General features: G+C 47.7%; 1 protein-coding gene across 3 annotated transcripts in view; it reads right to left on the reverse strand.

Moving 5' to 3' along the window:
• Positions 1 to 26,970, reverse strand: part of TANK (TRAF family member associated NFKB activator) — a 909,733-nt gene that overhangs the window by 597,778 nt on the left and 284,985 nt on the right. For all 3 annotated transcript variants that reach the window (XM_069616338.1, XM_069616339.1, XM_069616340.1), the window contains exon 2: positions 18,798 to 18,941. In XM_069616338.1, the coding sequence (XP_069472439.1) occupies positions 18,798 to 18,884 (87 nt within the window). In that variant the 5' untranslated portion in view covers positions 18,885 to 18,941. The remainder of the gene's footprint in view (positions 1 to 18,797; positions 18,942 to 26,970) is intronic.

A 26,970-nucleotide genomic window follows, 5' to 3' on the forward strand; every position in this document is an offset into this window, starting at 1 on the left:
AAGCATGTTTCCTTCTCGTGCAAGACAGAACATCCAAGGGACGAGTCACATGTTCAGATTTTAGACACATCATTTATACATTTCTGCAATTTATGCAAATACTAAGCCGCACATAATGAACTGGTATAGTTCCTGCGACCAAAACAAACCTTGCATTGATCATTGTATGATTCATTTACTTTTGTATCAAATCTTTATTCTTGAAGATTGTATAATGTCGATATTTACTTTTCAGATTTATCAACAATGCCTGCCTGTTCGATTAGCGGTTGCCCTTCGAAGACCCATGCGAAATCTGAAGGCACTACAATGCATGTATTCCCGAAAACTATTGATCGAATAAGAGAATGGGTCAGACATTGCGGATATCCACTGGATGAGCTGGAAAGTAGAGTCCAACAAGTCTTACAGGACAAGAGGGGTGATCGATACCGCATCTGCAGCCGGCACTTTTCCTTGGACATGTACACAACATCTTGGGTAACAAAGAAGAATAAACGGCGAACGGCACGGAAATTGCTCGAAAACACTATTCCCACTCTATTCGTCCACATTCCGCCACCGGTGAGTCAAGTGTCCGGATTTAGATTTAGGCCTTGCGGTAGTGTGTAGGTAGCCGAACGGATTCATTGATATTGTAGGTGTTCTATCCCTTGTAATAATTTCAATATTGATATGAGTGTATAGTTTTTTGAATAATGACATTTATCAATATATTCTTTTTCGATTTCATAACCCACAAACGCAATGTATATATATGGGAACAGGGAACTGTGCTGTATTGAGCATTTTACAAGTATTCTGTCGCCTTACATGGCTATTTTTAATATTGGCATTTCATTATCAATCATTAATTTACCTTTACAACTTCTTGACTATCCCTTGAATCTGAAGCAAGAACATTCTACATCCTTGACGTGGTCGCAGTTATCAACCACTTCTAGCGCGTATCAGGTAATCTTACTAGGCTAATCCGCTACAGACTTGTTTTATGCATGTCAAGTAATAGTTTTATTTTATCGTCTAATTATTTTACCGAATGTTTGGTTAGTGCTTTCCAATTGATATACACCTTAGTTATCGTCCACTGGTGTTTGTTTTCAGTTATAATTAGTGTTATCCATACTAATGCAAGTACTGTCTTTCAGGGAGATGCTGAAGCGTCTGCCACATCTACAACATTTCTAGATGTTCTTCACCAGCAGGAGGTATGGATACTGACAGCTCCATCGAGCGTCATCATCAGAGCTCGTGCAAGACAGAACATCCAAGGGACGAGTCACATGTTCAGATTTTAGACACATCATTTATACATTTCTGCAATTTATGCAAATACTAAGCCGCACATAATGAACTGGTATAGTTCCTGCGACCAAAACAAACCTTGCATTGATCATTGTATGATTCATTTACTTTTGTATCAAATCTTTATTCTTGAAGATTGTATAATAATGTCGATATTTACTTTTCAGATTTATCAACAATGCCTGCCTGTTCGATTAGCGGTTGCCCTTCGAAGACCCATGCGAAATCTGAAGGCACTACAATGCATGTATTCTCGAAAACTGTTGATCGAATAAGAGAATGGGTCAGACATTGCGGATATCCACTGGATGAGCTGGAAAGTAGAGTCCAACAAGTCTTACAGGACAAGAGGGGTGATCGATACCGCATCTGCAGCCGGCACTTTTCCTTGGACATGTACACAACATCTTGGGTAACAAAGAAGAATAAACGGCGAACGACACGGAAATTGCTCGAAAACACTATTCCCACTCTATTCGTCCACATTCCGCCACCGGTGAGTCAAGTGTCCGGATTTAGATTTAGGCCTTGCGGTAGTGTGTAGGTAGCCGAACGGATTCATTGATATTGTAGGTGTTCTATCCCTTGTAATAATTTCAATATTGATATGAGTGTATAGTTTTTTGAATAATGACATTTATCAATATATTCTTTTTCGATTTCATAACCCACAAACGCAATGTATATATATGGGAACAGGGAACTGTGCTGTATTGAGCATTTTACAAGTATTCTGTCGCCTTACATGGCTATTTTTAATATTGGCATTTCATTATCAATCATTAATTTACCTTTACAACTTCTTGACTATCCCTTGAATCTGAAGCAAGAACATTCTACATCCTTGACGTGGTCGCAGTTATCAACCACTTCTAGCGCGTATCAGGTAATCTTACTAGGCTAATCCGCTACAGACTTGTTTTATGCATGTCAAGTAATAGTTTTATTTTATCGTCTAATTATTTTACCGAATGTTTGGTTAGTGCTTTCCAATTGATATACACCTTAGTTATCGTCCACTGGTGTTTGTTTTCAGTTATAATTAGTGTTATCCATACTAATGCAAGTACTGTCTTTCAGGGAGATGCTGAAGCGTCTGCCACATCTACAACATTTCTAGATGTTCTTCACCAGCAGGAGGTATGGATACTGACAGCTCCATCGAGCGTCATCATCAGAGCTGGAATTCTTGTCGTTTGATTGTTCTACACAATGTTTCATTCGTGGTTAGCCGTTGATATGTACCTGTGCTGTCGACCCCAGGTGTGTGTTATGTTTTCACTATTGTAATCCTCACTAATGCAAGTACTATGTTTCAGGCAGTTGATGGAGCGTCAACCCCTGCACTTGATGCAGAGCCTGACATTCAAGTAATTCCAGGGGAAGTGGAAGCGGGACCATGCGTATACGAATCGGCGCAACAGCTTTCGGAAGTGCGCACTACATTTGCAACATCCATAGATATTCTTCAGCAGCACGAGGTATGGATAATGACAGCTCCATCATGCGTGATCATATAACGTGATTCCATTTGCTATACTTTCTTCCCTATTAACGCAAGTGCTGTGTTTCAGGGAGACGACGAAGCTTCCACTACAATCACAACATCCAATTTAGATGATGCAGATGTAAATAAATCGGAGAAATAAGTCGATGAAATGTGATCATATTTAGATTTTCCTTGATTCTTTTCGACAATGCATCATTTGCGGTTATTTCTTTATATGTACCTGTGCGTTCGACCCCAAATGTGTGTTATGTTTCCAATATTGAAAACCATACTAATCCAAGTACTGTGTTTCAGGGAGACGACGGAGCTTCCACCACAATCACAACATCTCATTTAGATGATGCAGATATAAAGGAATCGGAGAAATAAGTCGATGAAATGTGATCATATTTAGATTTTCCTTGATTCTTTTGGACAATGCATCATTTGTGGTTATCTCTTTATATGTACTGTGCCGTCGACCCCAAGTGTGTGTTGTGTTTCCAATATTGAAAAGCATACTAATGCAAGTACTGTGTTTCAGGGAGATGCGGATGCCTCCTCTCCAATACAACCATTCATGGCAGTCCATGCAGAGCCAGAGGTATGGATACTGACAGTTCCATCGAAATAGATCATCACTGGTCGAATACTTGTCGTTTGATTGTTGCACACAATGTTTAAATCGTGTTTGGCTATTGAGATGTACCTGTGTGTTCGTCCTCACGTGTGTTTTATGCTAACAATATTTTGATACATAGTAATGAAAGTACTATGTTTCAGGGAGACGATGGAGCCTCATTCCGTGCTGTCTATGCGGATACAGAAAATATAGTCGTTGCAGCACAAGAGGAAGGGAGGACATGCGGAAACGAATCGGAGCTACAGCGTGCAGATGTTGAAGGTCGAGTCAAAAAAGTTGCAAAGAAAAAAAAACCAAAAAAAAGGTTAGTTGCAAACAGTTCATAACTTTAAAAAAATGTTTGTGCAGGGGACTATTTTATGTTTTTTTCCAGTCAATTCTACTACACTCCATCTTGTGTTTAAACTGAACATCCCTTTTCCAATCTCTCCTCCAGTTACCCGTGGGTGTCAGAACTATACATAAACAGACAGCGAAGCGAATGAAAGATGTGGCTTGCCAGACTGTGTACACTATGGAGGAACTATTAATTGAGGCGAGGCGTGTTCAGGCTCGAGATGCTCATGTCCAATGGCCAGAACATGAATTAACTGTGTTTGGAGACTACAGCAAAGTTGCATTGGACCATAGCTACAGTGCGACCGCACCACCACAAGAAGATGTTATTGAATGTATTGAAGATAGCTCTGAAGTAGTTGCAGATCAATTCACACAATCTACACCCGCCAAGAATTTGCCACCAAAAAACCTGTCGACATTGTTGTGTTCTCCCATCAATGTTGAAGTAATAGATGTCGAAATGACAGAGAATGAACCAGCCGCAGCATCCATAGACGCATCAGAACTTGATATCAGCGATATTAATTTCCAATGTGTTGAAATCTCCACAAAGTCACAGGCCGAAACAACGTTGACGCAGGATGACAGTCTAATGAAAGAGAGCAAATACATTGTAATCAACAGTTGTTTGATGAAAATTATAAGTATGCTGAAATGTGTGCATTCCATTAGAGGGAAAGTATGTGGGAAGCCATTGATTAATGTGACTCGTCAAATAAAAGGCAGTAACGTCAAAATAAATGCCGCCTGTAGATTAAATCATAGGTTCTCATGGTCTGCACAACCGATGCTGGGGAAACTGCCAGCAGGCAATCTACTGTGTGCAGCTGCATCACTTTTTAGTGGCTCGAGTTTTAGAAAGTTAGAGGCTTTCTTTCAGTTTGTGGGACTACATTTCATTTCTAAAGCGCTGTACTACATATACCAACGTGATTATCTGTTTCCGGCCATTAGTGATGCTTGGAAAATTGAACAATTGTCTCTAGCAAGTACATTCGAAGGCAAACGATTCAGGCTAGCCGGCGATGGACAGTGCAAAAGCCCTGGATTTTCTGCCAAGTACTGGACCTACCACTCAGGACATGGATAGTAAGAAAATTGTGGGTTCAGTGGTCGTGCAGGTAACACAATGTACATCGTCAGTGGCCATGGAGAAACTAGGATTTATAAAATCAGTGGAATATCTACAATCAAGGGGAATGCACATCGTCCTCATAGCCACGGATAGACACGTTTCAATTGCCAAGACAATGAGAGAGCATTTCCCACATATTAAACATCAATTTGACGTATGGCATCTTGCTAAATCAATCAATAGGAAAATCTCGGCTGCAGGGAAAAAAAAGGTTTTGAAAGTATTTTGCAGTGGTCACATTCTATCACCAACCATCTTTGGTGGAGCTCAAAAACTTGTGAAGGGTCAGTGGCGGTCACTGATGCACCACTGTACCAACGTTCACCGCTGGAAAGCAAATCAACATTTCCACCAATGTGAACATGGCCCTTTGTCCCCAGAGGAGGCACGGAAGAAGAAGTGGTTGATTCCATCTTCACCGACACACAAAGCCACTGAGAAGATTGTTTTCGACAAAACTCCATCAAGAGATTTGAGAGGACTGGCAGAATTCTGTCACACAGGAGATTTGGAGGTGTTCCACAATATGTGCCTAAAGTACAGGCCAAAGCGCTTGCATTTTAGCTTTCGGGCATGAAACATCGCACTCTACTAGCGGTCTTGGCCCATAACAGCAATGTCGGACGTGAACAATCTAGGACTAGGGGTAAAGTAAGGATGCCTCGCTACACTAAGGTGTTTTCAAAACGAAGTAAGCAATGGGTGATCAAACCAGTCTATGATGAAATGCAGTTCGACTTTGTGAAAGGCCTTATTGTTGCTGTGTTAGAGAGACACAGATATGGAATTTTGGACGTTTCAGTGCAGAGCAGTGATTCATTGCCACCGAACATTGCGACTGTGCCATGTCCACCCGAAGCACAGTTGATAGTGAAGTACAAATCCCAGTTTAAATAATTGCAATACGATTGTCTTTTTGTAAATAAATGTTATTGTACAGTGTACCTGTAAACCTAACCCCTACCTTCACCATCATGGGTGGCGAACAAGCTGGGTGTCATCTTTGAATTCTCTCTATTCACCTCATATATGTGTATGTATATATTTTTCTCATGTCTCATCTCATGTAAATGTAAATGCTGCGCACTGTTAACGGAGGGGAGGCTTGCATATTGCAAATAATAAAACAAACAAACAAACAATAAATCTCACTTTTAACTTAACTCCTGTGGTACTTTATACTTTCCCTGACCTTCCGCCAAAAATTAAATGTCTCAATTTGGGCTGCAAAGCTCGCAGACAACGGGGACAAAATTGGGGCACTTAGAACGCGCCAGCCAAGCGGGCCGTGGCATTTGGGAGAGAAGCCAGTTCGCATTTGCACATTGAGGCGCACTACATAGACGGATTCTAAACTTCAAGTTCTCACAGATGCCTATACTACGTGATGTTGCAAATAAAGAATGCGAAGGACAGCGGCTTTGATTTTCAGCTCGCGCCCAGATGAGGCCCACAAGTCGCACTGGAAGTATAAGGGTCTATTGTTTTTTGACCTTGAGACAGGGACCATGCCGAAAGAACTACATTTGAAGGGGGTGCGCAATAACGTAAGAGACGATAAGGCAGAAAATTCAGAAACTAGACCGAGTTTCATTTTAATTCAGTATACGAAAAATCGTTGTCAAGAGCACGGTCCGTTTTACAGACTGCATTACGAAGAGACACAATGGAAATTTCAAATATAATGTAAGTAAATCTTTACACGCTTTTATACCGGAATGAAGATTTAATGAATAGGTGCATGAATAAATGAATGAATGAAGAGCTAGGAAAAGCAAGTAAAACGTGTTCGTAGTGGGCACATGGGCATGCAGGTCCACTGGTCTCACCGATCTCTGTCCTTGGCCCAGCCACTTTTCCCTGCACTGCCTACCTGCACTACGGGACTGTCTCTGTATCCTTCAGCCCCTTCTCCCGGCATTTACCTTGCACTTGCCACCAGCTGGCCCTATTATTTAATTTGTATTCAACTAACCATGTACAGCCCTTCCCCATGCGCGATCAGAAAGACACCTGGCCTAGTAGGATCGTTGTCTGTCTGCCCTTGTACCCCACCTGCCTCGTCGCGCCTAGAAACACTTGAGTATAGGCGCGTTACAAATGCCATATCATATATCATATCATTCCTCACGCATGTAGACTAACTGTCGTTTATCATTGTGTGTTGGCCTCGATTTATTTCGTTACTTTTCATATTGATTTTAGAGCCGAACATACTCCATTGAACTATCCTTGCAAGCAAATAGTTTCTGATCGGCTGTAATAAATAAAATAAGTAATATTAATGAAGATCGGCTGGCGAGACTAATTATAATTTTTTTGTTTTCATAACAGGTATTTGCTCCCCTTCTGCTACTGCCATCGGTTTGAGACACCAGCAGATGGCTTTTACAGTAGACACCTGCAGCTTCGTGTGAACAACTGGAGCACACTGACAATTTTATGGGACGATCGTCAAGGGCCCACATACTCTTACGCTGTACTAGTGGCTAGAAGCAACATATCAACCTTTACGATGGACTAGTGCCTACTTGATGGAACAGCCTTGCGGTTCAACGTGCGACCAAAGTGCTTCTTTTAACGAAAACCAACACCCTGTGTACCATAAAGGAACAGCGCGTGACTCACGATAAACCTTTACGGATTTGCGGATAGAGATATAAGAAAATAAATGGCATTCCGAGTTCATATGGCAATTGCTGAATATTCTATAAACATTTAATGTCAAATAAATGTACTTTACCAAATGTACCGTGTTGCTGTTTGATTTTAAAGTACAGTTTCATATTCCAAATTGTGGCACGCTGTGTTGTGAGATGGTTTGTGTTGGTTTCCGGGTTCTGTGTGGAGTCGCGTAGAAGACGACTGGGCGCGTTTGCCTACGCAGCACAGTAACGTCACGGAGAGAGGCGGGGAATATGAATGTTTTGATAATGTCAGGCTCAGGGGCGGGGGATTTGATTTAGTGCCGCAAAAGCAGTTCACCCAGGGCGATGGGGGAAAAGATAGGATTATCAGAAAATGGCGGCTCCCTGGTGCTTGTTTTCGCGTGCGTTTAATGGACGAAAACTCGGGTAAGGTCCATAGGAAAGTTTTCTAAAATCGAGCCACTTAGGCTTAAAAAAACATGGCCGACCCGTAGGGACAATAAAAAATTTTACTAGACTATGCCTTTAAGGTAGCTGATACTGGGGCGTGGTCCGATATCATACCAGTGTGGATTTCTAAATTGTTAAGACAGGGGAATACGACTCCTGAGATTAGTATGAGGTCTATTCTTGAAAATCCTTTGTGGACCGAGGAGTAATGGGTGTAGTCTCTCGCTTTGTCGTTGAATAGCCTCCAGGTGTCGACCGTTTCAGTTTCTCTAAGCAGCTTGACGATGGCCAGGGCATGCGTAAAAGTCTGCGTTTGTGGGGGGGAAGAGTCTTGTCCATTTGTGGGTTTGGTATGCTGTTGAAATCCCCACCTATGATGAGGTGCCCTTCGCGGAATGCTGTGATGGTGGAAGTTAGGTTAGCAATGAAATTAGCTTGAGTTGTGTTAGGGCCGTAAATCGAGACGATAGTGATCGGGAGTTCTTCGAGAAGGCCCTTTAGGAGGAGGAAGCGCCTATCCGGATGCCTCTTTATAGTCATCTTTGACAGTGGGATTTTGTCGCTTAGGAGGATTGCCACTCCTCTTTTCTTTTGCCCAGAAGAGGCGAAAATTTTCTTTTGTACCTGTTGAATCTGATCCGGCCCTCATCTTCTTGCAGCAGGTGAGTTTCTTGGAGAAGTATGATATCTCCCGATAGTTGGCCCAGTCTGTATTCCACCGATTTGCGGATTTGCGTTTGCGTGGTGAATTTAGGCCTTGGACGTTCCAGGTGAGGATTGTTAGGTCATTGGCAGCAGACATTGGTTTTTATGCTTGGCGATAGATGTGCCTCTGTCCATGATTCCCCACCGGGGTCGAGAGACTGATGAAGGGCGATTGTTGCTTTGAGCTCGTGGAGATGTTGTTGTTGTTACGTCATACTGTTGTATTGAGTGTGAGGCCGGTGTCCGTGGGGGCAGGTGCCCCCCTCCATGGCCTATAGTCAATGAACCCAATTTAACCCCCCCCCCACAAAAACAAGAACACATAGGAGAACCGTCATCCCACTGCCACCGGGGAACTGGTGGCACCAAAGCGCATGATAATGGCCAACTGGGCCGCTGATAAGGAATAAGCTGGAGCTCGAACGGTGCTCCCGCACTGTCGGTGAGACTGAATGTGGTGTTGTTTGTGGGTTGTCTCCCTCCGGGGCTCGCATTAAAGGCTAGTGTGGGTCAGGTGGTGTCCCTCACCTCGTACATGGCGGGCCGCAAAGGCTGCGCGATAGGGGCTCGCGAGCCGTGGAATTGCCAGGTTGTTGATAGTTGGTCATCCTGGTTTGTTAATCTTTCTTCGGGGGACCTCGGAGCCTGCGTCGTCTGCCCACTTTTGACCATTCCCCTGTTGAGGGTTTGTCCTGCTGAGGGCGATTCGGTTCTTCAGAGCCGGACTCTCTGTCCGAGCCCCCCAGGCCCATGAAATTTGTTGCTTCTTTCGGTGAGCTGATTTGCTTCTGAGATCCGTTCCATTTGAACCTGACCGTGGCAGGAAATCCTCATTGGTATGGGGTTTGTTTCTCGCATAGCCATTCTGTTAATGGACGCATGATTTTTCGTTTTTGTAGCGTGGAGGGTGCTAAATCCTGATAGAAAGAGATTGTGGCTCCCCGGAAGGTTATCTGTCGCATTTGTCTTGCCTCCCGCGTGATTTCTTCTTTTAGCTGGAAGAAGTGGACGCTGACCAGGACGTCTGGAGGAAAGTTGGATTCCCGTCTTGGGGATGTTCTGTGTACTCGATCCAGCTCCAGGGGAGAGGTGTCCGGGAGGGTGATAATGAACCTGAGGAGTTCAGAGACGTAGAGTTTTAGGTCTGCGTCTGTGATGGAGGTAGGTGTGCCTCGCAAGCGGATGTTATTCCTATGGGAGCGATTTTCTGCATCTTCCTGTTTCGCTTCTACGATGTTACATTTTGCCTCTAAGGCTGTAATCCGGTCCCTGTCCAGTTCCCCTTCGAATCTTTGGTCGCAGATCTCAGATTCCAATTCGGCCGTTCGATGTTCTATTTCGCCCACCCGCTTATCCAAGACCGTGATTTTCTTTGTGACCTCTTCTGTGCTTTTGTGTATTTCTTTTGTTAGGGCTGATAGGAGGTCTTCCAGGTCGGATTTGGTGACCGATTGGGAGGGATCCGGGATTGGCGTGGGTGCTATAGTCGTGGTAATGTTGTTGGGTTCTTCTGAGGAGTCCCCCTTTTTTGATCTATCGGCAGCTGAATTGGCCATCATGGAGACAATGCCTGGGTGCTTGCTTGGGTGCTTTGCTGTTTCTGGACATCTTGGTGCAGGGGTTGTCCGGACGGGAGCTTTAGTGTAGCCTTGTAAGAGCAGAGTTCGGGAGCTCCCGCCGTGTTCCAGGCCCAACAGGACCCATAGTCTAGAGGACAGCTGTATGAGGACAGAGGTGAGTGGTCGCTTTCTGTTCACGGATGGGCACGAGGAGCCCCAGAGCTAGCCACTGTAGGCCCTTGAAGATAGAGAGGGTGGGAGGGGGAGATGAGGCGAGTAGAGTGGCCGTGTCCCCAAGGGGTAGATGGGCCCGGTACGAGCGATCCAGGAGAGGCCGATGAGCGAGACAGACCGGGGCCCGGTTAGCTTGGGGACATATGGCCCAGGCGGTTCCACTCACCCCGCCCCCCCACTCCTCACCTCGTCTATCCTGCTTTGGCGGTGGTAGCGATGAAAGTTGAGACCTCAGGGTGGGCAGTAGGTCAGTGCAGCGGACTCCTGCGGTGCTGGAGGTTCCTTGTTCTGGGTCCGCTGTGCCGTAAACGTGGTGGAGGGGAGCCTCGGGGCTCCGAATTTCAAATGCGGAGGTCGGAGCAGAGAAGCCCCGGGAACAATGTGTCTCCCCTTGCCTCCGCAGCGGGATGTATGCCGGGGGGATGGATCTCCAGATGCTGTAGGCGAAGGGTCTCCTAAACAGCGGACCCACGGGGGGCAGGGCGCCAAACTTGGACCCGGGTGGCGAGGTGGCGTTTCGCTGGAGGGTTGCGTGATGTATCTCCCTTGGTTAGAGGCCCACGGCGGATGCTAGGGCCTGTACCCGGCGCACTCAAGCGCGGGGGTGGGGAGGGTCCGTGAGTGCTGCGGTCTTCGTGCAGGGAGGAAAGAGAAGGCGGCCCAGGGCTCCGGGGCCCAGATGAGAGGGCCGGTGTGGGGGGCACCTCGAGATCGATGATTTCTCCCCCGCCTCTGCAGTGGGATGTATGCCGGTGCCGAGGTGCTTCACGGTGGGTCCGTTGCAGCCGATGCGCGGCGGACGCTGCCCAGGGGATCAGGGGCTGCCACTGCTAGGCACGATGAGAAGGTGCTGAGAGAAAGTCCGACAGAACGGGAGGACGGGTCGGGATTGCTAGGCGGCTTGAGTTACACAAGTGCGCCTGCCCCTCCCCCCCATGGGGAGGCCTCCTTCGACCGCGTTGATGCCGCCATCTTGGATTCGATCGGGACCCGAAGAGATAAACGATCCGAATTGACCTAAATCGGACTCGAGGCGGGAACCCTTTTGGATGATAGGTGCGCCGAAGGTTCATGAGCAATCGCTGTTAGTTTCTTCCCATAACGGGGTCTGGAAGCGGCGTAGATTATGTTGGCGCCTCGAGCCGTCCAGGAGCTCCTAGGAAGCCGAACCAGTCATGGCGGCTCCGAGCCACGGCCCCCCGACACTCCACAGTTTTAAAGCAGAAGAAGAAGAAGGGGCTTCACCTGTGATCCAATTTCACAGTTGTGATCCTTTGTGTTAAACAAAAACAATGAAGAGGTTTTGCTTTACTGTGCCATTAAAAGTCACTTTTTGGGAGGACTGCGCATGCGCGCGCGACGCATGCGGAACTAAATACATCGGCTCCCGGCGGCCGCTACTATTATCCTGAATTTTTTCCCCTTTACTGGAATCAATCTCGCCTCAACCGCCCACCAGCAGAGGCGGACCCACTGGAGCTGCTGGCGCTGCACTCCGGAGAAGAACCGGAGCGGGGGATGCCAGAACCAGCCCGCGGACCGCTGGCGGATGACTCGCGGCCATTGCGGGGCGGGCGGGAGAAGATGATCGCCCCTCCCCCCCTGAGACGCTGTGGCTCCCAGGCGAGGTCGACGCTTGCAACGAGACCCCGCAACGCTCTCCAGGCGCCGTCGAGCGGCCGCTGAGGCCCCCCCCACCTGCTCCACCCTCGGGACAACAGTTGCTCGCACCGCACACCTCCCGATCTACGAGAGAAACGCACGGCCTGGGCCTTGCACCGCCAGCCTTCCCCTCGGGGTCTCTTCCCTCCTCCCCCCACCCCCCTCATCAGCAAGACTGCAATACCTGGGGTCGAGCGGCAGCAGGAGCCGCGAGCTGCTCTCCCCCGCTGAGGGAGGACACGCTGCAAACAGAGGCACCCGCAGTAAGGTACACGGGTGTGGGGGGTGGATGTTTTGCTTTGTTTCCCCCCCCGCGACCCTTTTTGCAACTAGCTTGCTGCAGAGGCCACGGAGCCCGCGAGGGCCACAGCTGCGCCATAGACCAGCACCAGACCCAGAACGTTGTCACGGCCCACGAGTCACAAACGCAGCAAAACGACACTGGGAGTGTGGGGACGAAAGGCTCCTCTTCTCACAACCAAGTGAGCCCCCCCCCCGGTCCACGGTGGACCCCAGGACTTGGCGTGAACTGTGGAACTGCCCTGCCCCTCTCTTGGGACCACCCCGGGCGACTTAAATCATTGCTCGAAACGTAGTACTCGCGGGGGGCCACCCTATGCAGTGAAGATAGACGCTGGTCAGCCCACAACAGCGGATGAACAGGGGCACAGTCCTCCCCACGAGACCCCTAAGCACTTCGGCCTAGATCCCAGATACCACGGGGGCCATTCTATATGTCGGAGATAGGCACGAGCCAATACCACGCCACCAAGCGAGATTGACACCTGCAGCGACGACGCTGCGGCCATCCTAAACGTAACTTTTGCAGAGGCTCGCAGTGTGCACCCTAGGCAGCCTATACACAATCGTCTGCTCCATACAGGACCTCTCCCGACGGGGAGCATCCAGATCCCTGCTACACAGAGCCGCTCGACCAAAGCATGGGAAAGGAGAAAACCAAGAGGCAAACGCTACAGAGCAAGATGGATCTCTACACCGTGGGGGACCCTCCCCAGCGCGAGCCTCAGCCCCCAGAAGAAGAGAGTAACCCTGGAGAACTCAGAGACCCCCCTATCTCTTTGTCAGACCTTATGAAAGCGATTGGGGACTCGAGGACATCCTAAAATGGGCGGCCTATCCTCTGAGGTGTCCCTTATACGCCAAGACCTCCGCAACTTATCGACCAGGGTGGGGGAAGCGGAACAGAGGGTGTCTAACACTGAAGACGCGGTCCACCGCATGGAACAGCAGCTCACTGCGATTGCCCAAAAAGTGACCCAACTGGAAAACCGCGCCGAGGACAGTGAGGGGAGGGCGCGACGCAACAATCTCAAGATCCTCGGTATACCAGAGAAAGAGGAAGGCCCCAGCGCAGAACTCTTCTTAGAAGACTGGCTCACTCATGTCTTTGCCCCTAAGAAGCTATCCAAATTCTTTTCCGTGGAAAGGGCACACAGAGTCCCCACCGGCCGACCTACACCGGGTGCCCCGCCCAGAACAATGATCGCACGCCTACTGAATTACCGCGACCGGGATGCGATCCTACAAATGGCAAGGGACATGGGCCCGATCACATACAACGGCTACAAGGTCGGTTTCTATCCCGATTACACGAAAGAAGTCCAAAAAGCCCGCCAGTCTTTTGACTCCGTCAAGAAGAAGCTCCAGTCGCTCTCCATCAAATATGCCCTCTTCTTCCCGGCATTGCTAAAAGTCCAGTATGAGGGCGCTACTCACCTGTTTTACAACCCCAAAGATGCATGGGACTGGCTTGAAACTCATGTCCTCACGGACTCCAGCGGGAGACGTGTGCCATCGGGCCCACCCATACAGCGACCTCGGCCTGGGAGACCCTCGCCCCCTCGTTCCCCGACCAATGCGGACGACGAAGCGTCAAGGACCCCTACGGAAAAGGGATGAAGACCCTGTACTAAGGGGCCCAAACTGCAGATTGGTAGAATGGGAATGCTCACCTAGCGGCCGCCGCCCCCTAATGCGGCGTGCGCGTTACCACAGCCGGGTTATCCCGAAGAAGTTTATAAAGTTATAGGTTTAATGTTTGGGCGACAGGTGCTCCCAGTTGGGGGGGAAGTACAGGGTGGGGGGGGGAGTTCAAGGACTGTAAAGAAACCAAATCAAGAAACAAGAAGGCACGACACATAGAAGCACTGGCAAGGGAATCAAGCACTGTCTATGGGCAAGACCACGGACATAATCATCATCCAGGCAGCAGATACACCGACACGAGACGACCCCCGGACATCTCCCCCGAAAGTATAGCGCTGCACACCTCTCGAGTGTACATGACCGCCACTGATCCTCCCAGATGCCCAGATAAGCGCCCCACGCAGATAGAATGAACTCCAACAAGGTAACCGTGCTCTCCTGGAACGTCAACGGCCTCGGCTCCAGCATAAAGCGAAGACTGGTGCTCCAGTACCTTAACCGTTACTCGCCGGACATTGCCCTTCTAAATTAAACACATTTGCTAGGCACGAGCACAAACTTTTTCAGAAGATCCAACTACTCTCACACCTACCAGACTGGATTCACGACAGTAGCTAGGGGCACGATGATCCTTGTCCACAAGCGAGTCCCCCTGCAGGCCAGGAAGGTCAAGACCGACCCCCGGGGCCGCTATGTTATGATACTGGCTGACATCTGGGGCGAGAAATGGGGCCTCGCTGCAATTTACGCCCCCCCTCACAGACGAAAGAACTACTCTCCGAGCTACGGAGTCGGTTACTGGAAGATGAGGCCGATGTATGGGTGATCGGCGGGGACTTTAATGAAGTGATGAACACTGCAGTCGATAGATCTCACAGGAGATCAGGTACCTGCCCTGCCCCCACACCACTCGCCATGTTCGCCGAAGCTCTGGGAATGACGGACACATGGCGCTCGCTCCACAACAATGAGGCTGGGTTCTCCTTTTTCTCTGGTGTCCACAAGTCATTCTCCAGAATCGATTATGCCTTCATCCCCCGCAGTATAAATCACAGGCTCCTCGACGCTGAATTCCTCGCAAGGGGTATTTCGGACCACTCTCTGCTCCTATTGTCCATGAAGAACTCCTGCCGTGGTCCGGATCGTAACTGGCACCTGAACACATATCACCTATGTCTCCCTGAAATTGCGGAGGAACTGGAAAAGAAGACAACAGAATATTTTGAAAACAACGAAGGATCAGTGGATTGCCCGATCTCGCTCTGGGAGGCGTATAAGACTGTCCTCGCGGGGAAGTTATCTCGGAAGTTTCAGCCTACCAACGACGACAAGTCCAAAAGATCAAAGAGGCAGAAGCGCGTGTCCTGGAGTGCGAACGTCAAACCCTAGAACACTGCACCCAAGAAGCGAAAGAGGATCTGCTTACAGCACAAGAGGCCCTTAGCAACCTGGCTCTAGACAATGCACGGATAGCCCATCAGTTAGTCCGGAGCCAAATCTATGAACGAGGTGACAAGGCGAATAAGACCCTGGCCTGGTTGGAACGGCGCGAACAGACTAAGGGACACGTACGGGCAATTGAATCTCCAGACGGAACACTCCTCACAGATGACTCCGACATTGTTGCGGCATTCGCCGCCTACTATGAGAAACTCTATACTCCACCGGCCGAGAGCCCGCCTTCCGAACCCGCACGCTACCTTGACCAGATCGAGATCCCAAAGCTCACTCAGCGCCAAACAGACCTCCTGGACGCTGAAATCACTGTAACCGAGGTGCAAGAGGCACTCGCACAGCTCCAACCCGGGAAAACCCCGGGTCCTAATGGGTTCCCTACAGAAACATGGAAATGCCTCGGCGGTTCACTACCCTCCCACATGCACCGTATGTTTCTACACAGCAAAGAGCTGGGGGCACTCCCCCCGGACCTCAGGAAGGCATGCATAATCGTCATACATAAGCCCGGGAAACCCCCGGAGGAATGTGCCTCCTATCGCCCAATATCCTTGATCAACGGCGAAGCCAAGGTCCTCGCAAGAACACTAGCCAACAGACTACTGCAAGTTATAGAGACCCTTGTCCACCCCGACCAATGTGGATTCATGCCCAACAAATCCACCCGCATGAACCTGCGTAGAGTTCAGCTGGCGCTGAGCAGAGCCAAGGAAATACCAGCCCCACTGGCCCTCCTGGCAGTGGACTTTGAAAAAGCATTTGACTCTGTAGAATGGGAGGCTTTGTGGGCAATCATGGCTCGGATGAACCTGGGGCAAACGTTTATATCGTGGGTTAAACTCCTGTATGCACACCCGGAGGCCATGGTAAGGGTGAACGGCAGGTCTTCTGGATCATTTCCCTTGGGTCGAGGTACGGGACAGGGGTGCCCCCTCTCCCCGCTGCTTTTTCTCTTGGCCATAGAACCTCTCGCAATTGAGCTTAGAGCTAACACTAATTGGACAGGGTTCGCCTGGCCTGGGGGGGAGAGGACCGACTATCCCTCTACGCGGACGACCTCCTCATATACCTCAGTAACCCACGCACTTCCTGCCCGATTGTTTCCCGCATCCTTAGGGAATACCAGCGCTTTGCAGGCCTTAAGGTAAATGAGACCAAAACTATTTACTTCCCGATCCAGGGCGGCGAGTCTGCGATCCCTGAAACCTGCCCATATCATGTCTCCATTAGAGAACTTAAATACCTGGGTATAAGACTCGACCCGACACTGGGTGGGTTCCTGCAACTTAACTTACAACCAATAATTGACTGGTTCAATAGGGACACCTCCCACTGGCAATCACTCCCACTATCACTAATGGGCAGAGCGGCGCTATTCAAAATGATGACCCTCCCCAGACTGTTGTATGTACTTCAAAACGCCCCCCTTGTCATCCCTCGAGACACCTTTGCACTCATTGACAGACGTCTTCGCACACTGCTGTGGGGAGGGAAACAACCCAGGATCGCCCTTGATACGCTGCAGCGATCAGTGTGGGAGGGAGGCATCGGTCTACCATGCATACGCACCTATTACCTTGCAGCCCAGATTGGGGTGGTAAACGACTGGATACACGCAGACCCCACACTCCCCCACATCCGCCTTGAAATAGAGAGCATGACCCCACTAACCCCACTACAGATCCTGTACGCCACCCACAACCAACCCCCAATGTTACCCAAAATGACACACCATATTTGCCGGGCCTGGCGGGATGCGCACAAACTAATAGGCTGGAAAGGTAAACCAACACTATCTCAACCCCTATGGCACAACGCACTCCTCCCGGAAATAGTAAAGATGGGCCCCTTCGGTCACTGGTGAGTAAAAGGGATACACACATTAGCGTATGTGATACAAGAGGGCCACCTCCTTGACTTTGAGGCCATGCAAGAGCAATTCGACCTCGCACCCAGGGACCGGTTTCGACATGCGCAACTGGCCCACGCCATCCGCACCCAATTCCCTGATACGACAACCATACCCCCCTGTACTCCCATTGAGACCAATATCCTCCCGCAATGCATTGCCTCCAAGGTCACTTCCACGCTCTATCAAGCCCTTAACTCCTTTGGGGCGGCGCAGCTAGATGGGCTCAAGGAAAAGTGGGTAAAGGACATAGGTCAAATGGAACCAGAAGACTGGGTAGAGGCATTAATGTCCCCTAGAGAAATAGGTATAGACTCTAAACTCAGACTTATACAACTGAGGATCCTCCACCGCACATACTATTCACGTACTGCCATGGCCAGATGGGGGGGACTGGAAGACGGGACATGCCTCAGATGCAAAACGGAACCTGCCACCTTCTACCATATGATATGGGACTGCCGAGTCTTACAGGTCTTCTGGGAGAGCTGTATTAACACGATCTCTGCCACCCTGGCGACACCAATCCCCAGGGATCCCAAAATGATACTGTTGGGAATCCGGGGTGAAGTGGATCTCTCGAAATATGAAAAAATGTTTCTGGCACTGGCATTCGGGGCAGGCAAAAGATTAATCGCGACTAGCTGGGGCTCTGCTGACCCTCTATCTGTGAACCGCTGGAGCAATGAGTTGGACAGATGCGCGGCCTCGGAGCGCCGGATTTATAATGCACGGGGTTGCCCCCGCAAATTCGAAAAAATATGGGGTAAATGGCTTGACGCTAACTGAGATGCGCCGATGAAAATAGAACTGTACTGTTGTTAACATTGGTTACCTGCCTTATCCCACAAACGTCTGATGGCTCTCGGCCCTACAGAGTTCCTTTTGCGTTTTGAAATTGCCTTACCACCATGATCTGATGTATGCCTTTGATTCATGTCTGTTTTGTTGTTGTATTATTAAAACGTAATAAACAGAATTATTTTTAAAAAAAAGTCACTTGTTGCTGACCAAGTCCTCCCTCTACAAGATGCATCAATTCATACAGTTCGAAACCTATGGAATCTTCATGTGCTATGGAGGTCGAGTTGTGTACTACTTCTTTTGGCCCTCGTTATGCCCACATATGGTTTTGACTATTACTAACGTTGAAGTTAATGATAAAAAAAACAGTTATTTGAAGAATGCGCACAAATGACAAGCATGGTCAAATAAAATTTGGCGGTCGACCAGGACATTTACATCATGTGAGCCACACAGTTTCTAAACAGTCATTTCAAGGTTTACAAATGATATTGTTAATTAAAAAGTATATACCTTCTGCTTAAGTTCCTTAAGTGCATTGTCCCGGTCTATAGCCACCAGACGGAAGGCTTCATATGCCTTGTCAAGTGGCTCTGCCATGATGTCCAGAACTCCCAGTTTTCGATCATCACTAAAAATTAGCGATTAAACAGGAACCTGAAGACAAATTCACAAAGAAGTTTAAAAAAAGGAGCCTAGCCTAACGTACAACATTAAACACATTTCAGCAATTGTGCTCCTTCTACAGTCTCAAGGGATACAGGACTCTGATAAGAAGGTAGGAGGGCATGTCTAACTGGAGTTCTCTGAGGGGGACATTAGGCCAAAGATCCCAGTCCTAAATATGCATCCTATAACATTCCCCAGAGACAAAATCAGAAACAGCAGCGCACAAACAAGGCATTCTGTCAAAGTGAGGAGACCACCTGGAAGCCCCATCTATATTCAACATCAAGGATAAGGGGGTCCATGAACACAATGTGCCTGGCAGTGAAGCAGCAAGGACAGCCAAGACAAGGCATGGCGGAAGGCTCACCAATCAAAGAGAACAAGGACAGCAAGCACAGGACAAAGGGAGACAGCCAGATGGGTACAAGCGAGCAGGTGTGGTGCAAGCTTTCTTGCCGGCTTCTGGCCTAGGTAGATCACAATCGGAGCAGCAGGGAATGCAGCTGCAGAAAGGAGTGGCTGCCAAAACCCATGAATTTTCAAGTATGGCTGGAGACTATTCAATCAGTTTGATTTAGATAACACCAATTTTTCAATACTACAAACATCTTAATCATATCTGTATCTCAATCCTTGCCGTTCTGTCCCCTGCTGCTTACTATTGCCATAATGTGCTTCATTGCCTCACCTCAGCCTCTCTCCCTGCTCAGTCTTCAGTTTGTCTGCTTGCATTTGCCCCCAACTCCAGGATGCATTGTTTCCCTTCTGCATTCACGTATTCCCTGTCTTCTTAAATTCTTTCTGGTCTTCCTTATATGCATTTCACCTACTTTCCTGCACTTCAACCGTTTGCTTTTATCACCTCTTTCCTTCTCCCCCACCTTACAGTTTCTCTTTCTCCCCGATCTCAATTTTTTGTTTTGCACTTCGTTCCAATTTGCCTAACGACCGAGACAGAGCGTTTTTGTTTATCCTCTTCCGCTTTACCCCCTCCTGCACACCCCCTCGTCCCCCTTTCTCCTTTGTTCTTGTTTCAGCATGTGCACGTTCCCGACCTAGTCAGAGCATTTTGTTTGTCTTCCTCCCCTCTGCTCCCTTTCTGCACTTCTCCCTACCCCTCAACCCTGCTCTCATTTTACATCACTTGCACCTTCTGAATGTTTGAAGACCTTTAAGAATTTTTTCGTTTTATACCTTCTTCCTCATCCCCTTCCCCACCCCCTTGTCTTGATGCACCTTGAAACACAATTGCTGTATAGTGAGCATTACAAATGACGCATAAAAAAAAAATGTAATTACATTTTTTAATCACATGGACTGTTTTGATAAGTACATGTTTAATTGAGTTGGTCATTTCAGTAAGCACTGAATGTAATCGCCAGGGACCGCCATTCTGAATCCCCACAGAATGGCTTCATTTCAGCAGATTGTGCCTATTTTTCCTGCACATGGAAAAAGCAGTTGCAAACTACTGAAACAAATAGGGCAATGCAATGGTGGGTCTTAATTTCTCCAACAGCGGGCATCATTTGTTGATCGCTACAGCCTGCGATTTAACCCCAGGATTCACTACGTGTGTATGGTTAAGGACATGGAAATGCTGGTGGTTCTTATATTTCACTGCTCATCACTAAATGTATGTGGAAAATTCTTCATCCATATCTTTGACGAAACAACTACTGCTCTGCAGGAGTACAGGGGTTTAAGAAGCGGCTAAACCACCTACTCAGCCCCACACTACTTCTAAACCAGCTATAATCCCAATCAATCATAAAGGCAAAACAGAAATAGCTTGACAGGTATACCCCCCAAACTGCAATAGTACAAGGAATCCAAAATAAAAAAGACTGACCAATCAAGGACATATATTACACAGCCACGGTAGTGACTGTGTAGTTATGGTTAAGTTGCTGTTTCCATAGGAAGAGCACTTTTTGGGCGGCTTATAACTTTACTCCCCCCAGGACAAATCCTCACCAAACTTTGCAAACAAAGTATATGGGCCACTCTGATTTCCTTTGCAAAGTTTGGTGATGTTTGGTCAAGGGGGGGAAAAGATACTACAGGGGTGGTCCCAAAACGTCTTTTTTTCCCATAGACTGAATTGGGGGAAAAACTTTGCGCATGCCTACAGGCCAAACCGCTGGACGGATTTTCACCAAATTTGCGGCAAGGGGTTGGTCCCGAAAGCGTGCTTTTGTAAATTTGGTGACAATCCGTCCAGTAGTTTCCTTTAAAATGACCAAAAAGTAGGTCTAAAAAAATTAGTGATATCTCTGTCCGCTCCGCGGTCACACTTCCCTGTTCGCTCCGCGGACAAGAAATCGATTGGCTAAGCTGTAGCGTCATGTCCGCGGACATGTGGCGCTTTCACTGATTGGTTGTGGAACAGCGTGAAGTGTGTTAGATATCTTCGCTGCCCCTGCCATCTTTTGTTCATATTTTGGTGCACACGGACATCGCCGGTAACACATATAAAACAAGACACCAATAGACTTGCTATAATTATGAAATACTGTTTCCAAAGGTGAGCTTTAATTAGGTTGGGATGGAATGTTTCAGCGGAAACTCAAAAAGTGGTGTTTTCTTGCCAAAAAATTCATACGGTAAAGTGGAAGTTGGTACTCAATGTACGGCGACCAATGCCTGCGTCTGTGTTACAATGTTTTTAGATTAATATTGAAGTCGGACTGGCGTCCTACTTTTTGAAATCTGAGGCCGCCACCTTGAGTGTTTGATGGAAACAGTGGTTCTGGAGGCGTATGGGAGTAGCGGTTCTCATGATTGGATGCTCATATGTTGTTGCAAAGTGAGAATGTATTTGCCTTCTGAGTGAAGGTGAGTTGATTTGTTTTTTTGGTTGCGAGCTCAGTAGGCCCACGCATCCAAGTCAATCCATAAGGGGCAATTGTTTTTTGACCTTGAGCGAAAGGGAAACTTCAAAAGCTATGCAAGGAATGAAACCTTCCAGAAAATACCATTTGATAAGGTTATGTTTTATAAACATTTGTAAAGAACATGAAAAATCAGTTCACGAAGATTCTTTGGTGCGAACACTTTGCTGCCTGACTTGGCCAAAAACAATGGAGGCTGTCAACATCATCTAAGCTTAATCTTGACGACTCTACACCGACCCGCGTTTTAATTTTATATTACCAAATCACTAATTGTGACAATGTAACTGAGGTGTTATCTTTTTGCGCAGTTGTCATTTTCCTCCAATAACAGAGAGTGCAGATTGTCCGCGTTTGCAGGCTATGACTAGACTCATCCTTGTTGACCGTTATTTCTTCTTTGAAATGTTATGCTTGCCCACATAGTTTTGTGTATCAGTTTGCACGTTCTTTTGGTCTTGTGTTAAATCAAGACATGTACTTTTTTTCTTGCTTGTCCATTCCCTTTGGCTTCATAACTGAATTACCATCTCACTGTGGAGTTGCCCTTTTTTTAAACCTTATGGCGAGTGCTGATTATCAGCGTTTGTAGGCTGTTACTAAATGTACCCATGGTCAATGCTAATATTTCCTTAAAATGTCTTGTTTGTCCACTTCTATTTGTGGCCTACTTTCCACAATCTTTGTGTCTTTTCTGGAATTTTTTCCTAAAGGTTGGGTATTGATACAGATGTTCCCTTACGTTTTCCGCCTAGCTACATCTTGCCGTACTGTGCGTGCCATGGTTTCCAGATGCCGACTGACGGCTTCTTTCAACGTCATATGCAACTGCTGGTGACCGGCTGCCTGTCCGTTACAGTGTTGTGGGATGACCGGCCAGGCCCCCTTTCACCCTACACTGACCTCGCCATTAGGAGTAACATATCATCATTTATGGTGTTGTAGGGCAAAGGTCATGGCGCCGTCTTGGAAATACCTGTGCAAACAAAGCGAGTGATTTAACAGAAACACATAGTTTGAGTATGGGAAAATAACTACGTGTGTCTCATCATGAACATTTGCAATGACGCCCTTAGAACCATTGTTACAATTTAATAGAAAATGGGATTAGTCCGATGGTCTCTGACAGGTGTTTGTTAAATAAAACTACTTTACAAATTCTAAAATGTTTAATGTAAGGTACCACGTTGTACGTCGCTGTATGTTTGTTTACAGGTTCTGCGTCAGGGCACGTACTTTTGCTTTTTGGAGGCTGTCATGGAAAGTGAAGAGGGGCAATGTATGGAACAACCGCGTTCCCTTTCTATGGGGGCCAGCTTGAAAAAGGATTTTGTTTTGTAATCGCTGTATGTTTATGTACAGGTTCTGTGTCTCGGAACGTACTTTTGCTTTTTGCTGGCTGCCATGGAAAGTGAAGAGGGGCCATGTATGGAACAACCGCCTTCCCTTTCGATGGTGGCCATCTTGAAAAAGGATTTTGTTTTGTAATCTGGTGATGTCATCAATGACATTTGTGATGTCATCTTTGATGTCCTGGGTGTTAGTGTTAGCAGTGCACAGTGGTGCGGCCAGTTATGGTTGCTTAGCCTACCATAACTGTCGAATTTCAGGGGTTTTTCGGTTTTACTTCGAACCATAATGTCACGTTTATAACGTTTTTTTGGTGAATTTCACAGGTTTTTAGTAGCGCAACTTAACCATAACGTCCCCTTAAAGTTTTTTTTGGTGAATATATATATATATGGGATACATTACTCACCGTAATCGTTTTTCTGATGCTTGTATCTGCTTAGATTCACATGCTGTGCATAGGACGACATCTAGTGGAAGCTGCAGAGTATTACAGTTTTACATCAACACAGGGCGTGCCAGTAATACTATCCCTAGCGTGACGTCCACTGTACCCATGATCCCTCACGCGTGTAGGACCCTCAGATTGTATTTTTTCTGACATGAGGTAGCATGAGGAGAAGCGTGAGTACAGATGATCCAAGCAGATATAAAGAAAGGTAAGACTGCAAGCATCCATGCGCCTTCTCTCAAAGGGGAGGAAGGGTGGGTCGCATGTGAATCTAAGCAGATACAAGCATCAGAAATACGATTACGGTGAGTAATGTATCCCTTCTGAGGCTTGTGGAATCTGCTTAGATCACATGCTGTGCATAGATTAGCGAGCAGTACCTGAAGAAGGAGATGGGATGTGAGAAGGGTCATGAGCAAATAAATGTCTTAGAACCGCCTGTCCCACTTGGGTATCTGTCTTGGAATGGGTGTCAATGCAGTAGTGCTGAGTAAAAGTGTGAATAGAGCTCCAAGTAGCTGCTTTGCAAATGGTGTCAAGGGGTACATTTGCAATGAAAGCCAGAGTGGCCCCAATGCCTCTTGTAGAGTGGGCCCTAGGCGTGAAAGGCAGAGTTTTTTCAGAAAGTGAGTAACACAGCTGGATACAGTTAATAATCCACTTAGAGATGGCACCTTTAGAGACACGATCCCCCTCTCTGCCTGTAGCTACGGAGACAAACAGCTGATCTGTTTTCCTTAGCGGTCTGGTCTTGTTTACATAGTAGAGGACCGCCCTACGCACATCTAGTGTGTGTAGTTTCACCTCAGCCGAGCTTTGTGGGTCTTGGAAGAAAGCCGGAAACTGGATGGACTGGTTCACGTGGAATTTTGAAATAAACTTAGGTGAAAACCTAGGGTGTGTGCGTAAAACCAGTTTATCTTTATGGCCAGTAAAGAAGGGACCTTGCACTGACAGAGCCTGAATTTCACTGACTCTTCTTATAGATGTAATTGCTACTAAGCAGGCCGTTTTGTAAGTTAGGTGTTTCAGACTGCTTTTGTGCATGGGCTCGAATGGGGGGCCCATGAGCTTAGATAGCACCACGTTAAGGTCCCATCCTGGTGGTGGGTTTGAAATAGGAGGGTGAAGTCTCTTTACTCCTTCCATGAAGGCTTTAACTACTGGTACTTTCCACCACAACACCTTGTTATGGGAAGTGGTGTATGCCAACAGAGCTGCCAGGTGTACCTTCAGTGAAATAAAAACCAGTCCTGCATCCAGCAGGTGGAGCATGTATGTAACAATAGTGGAAGGAGTGCAATCAACTGTGTTGATTTGTTTATTCTGGCACCAGATAACAAATCTCTTCCATTTGTCAAACTAGCAGTGCCTCCGTTTGGTTTCCTAGATTCTTTTAGGATGTCCATACACCTCTGTGGTAAATTGAGATGTCTGAACTCTATGACCTCAGGAGCCATGCTGCCAGGTTCATTGAGTTGGGTTGAGGATGCACTGTTTGACCTTGGTGTTGGGACAGTAGGTTGTACCAGGCAGGAAATCTGATTGGTTCGCACACGGCTAATCTGCGTAAGTGTGGGAACCACGGTTGTCTCGCCCAGGACGAGCGTCATCGACTCTCTGTTCATCTTGTTGACCACCTTCCTGATGAGAGGAGTTGGTGGAAAAGCGTACGCAAACATTCCTGACCAGTTCATCCACAGGGCGTTCCCCTGGGAGTCTGGTTGGGGGAACCTGGATGCAAATCCTGGGCATTGTCTGTTTTCACTTGTGGCGAATAGGTCTACAGTGGGGAGACCCCACTGAGAGAAGATATCTTCTACGACTTCTCTGTGTAGACACCATTCATGTTTTTCTGGGAGGGGGTCTCTGCTTAGAGCATCCGCTAGAGAATTGAGATCCCCCGGAACATGTTGCGATGACAGGAAGATGTTGCGTCAGAGTGCCCATTTCCAAATTTTCTGGGCAAGCGTGGACAGATTTGGCGAACGAGTCCCTCCTTGCTTGTTCAGGTAAAACATGGCTGTAGTGCTGTCCGTCCGGATTTGCACTGACAGATTTAGCAGGTAGGGCTCGAACGCTTGAAGCGCTCTGTATACTGCCAGAAGCTCTAGTAGGTTGATGTGATTCTTGGCCACTGAGTGAGACCAGAGACCCTGAGCTGTGTGATGGAGATGGTGAGCTCCCCACGCTGTCAGGCATGCATCGGTTGTGACTACCGCCTGTATCTCGGGATCGTAAAAGGGTTTCCCCTTGGACAGATTTTCTCTTGTCCACCAGTTTAGGCTTTGTACCAGTGTTGGTGAAAGGACCACTAGATCGTCCCACTGACCACTTGCCTGAGACCACTGTTTCGCCAACCATTCCTGCATGGGACGCATGCGCAGGCGCGCGTGGGGGACCAGGTAAATACATGACGCCATCATGCCCAGTAAACGCATTGCTTTGCGTACCGTTATTTGGTGACCGGACTGATATTGCGGAATTAGCAGTAGTATATTCCGAATTCTTTCCTCTGAAGGAAAGGTCAACCCCTCTTGAGTATCTAGGATTGCTCCTAGGAACTGTTTGGAGGTGCTTGGCACCAGGCTTGACTTTTTCTCGTTGATTGAGAAGCCTAATTCGTAGAGGAGGTCGATTGTCCTTTGAATGTTTGTTCTGCAAATTACTGGGGTCTCCCCCGTGATGAGCCAGTGGTCCAGGCAAGGGTACACCGGGATTGCCTCCCTGCGTAGGTGTGCTGCCACCACCGCCAGTACCTTGGTGAATACCCTTGGAGCCGAAGCTATCCCGAAGGGCAGTACCTTGAACTGGTAGTGTCGACTGTCCACCTTGAAGCGCAAGTATTTTCTGTGCGCTGGGAACATGGAAATATGAAAATAGGCATCTTTCATGTCCAATGTTGCCATGTAATCCCCCTTTTTTAGGAGGGGGATTACCTCTTGGAGAGTAGTAATGCGAAATTTTTGGGGCTTGACATACTTGCATTGGGAGTATTGTCAAATCTTTTTTTGGCACAAGGAAGTAAGTTGAATAAATACCCTTGTTTACCTGGTGTCCCGGGACGAGTTCTATCGCGTCCTTTCTAGCAGATTGACGATCTCCTCGAGGAGGATCTTCTGGTGTTCCAAAGAATGTATTCTTCGTGGTGGAGGATGGTTCCGGGGACGCTCTAACAGTTCTATGCAGTACCCAGCGGATACTGTGGACAGCACCCATCTGTCTGATGTGATCCCTTCCCAAACTTGGGTGAAGTTGGAAATGCGTCTCCCTACTGGGGTTGCGCGAGAAGGGACCCTGAACTGAGCGTCACTGTTTTGGT

This window comes from Ambystoma mexicanum, chromosome 9 (assembly GCF_040938575.1).
Source record: "Ambystoma mexicanum isolate Mex_15411 chromosome 9, UKY_AmexF1_1, whole genome shotgun sequence".
NCBI classification, from domain to species: domain Eukaryota; kingdom Metazoa; phylum Chordata; class Amphibia; order Caudata; family Ambystomatidae; genus Ambystoma; species Ambystoma mexicanum.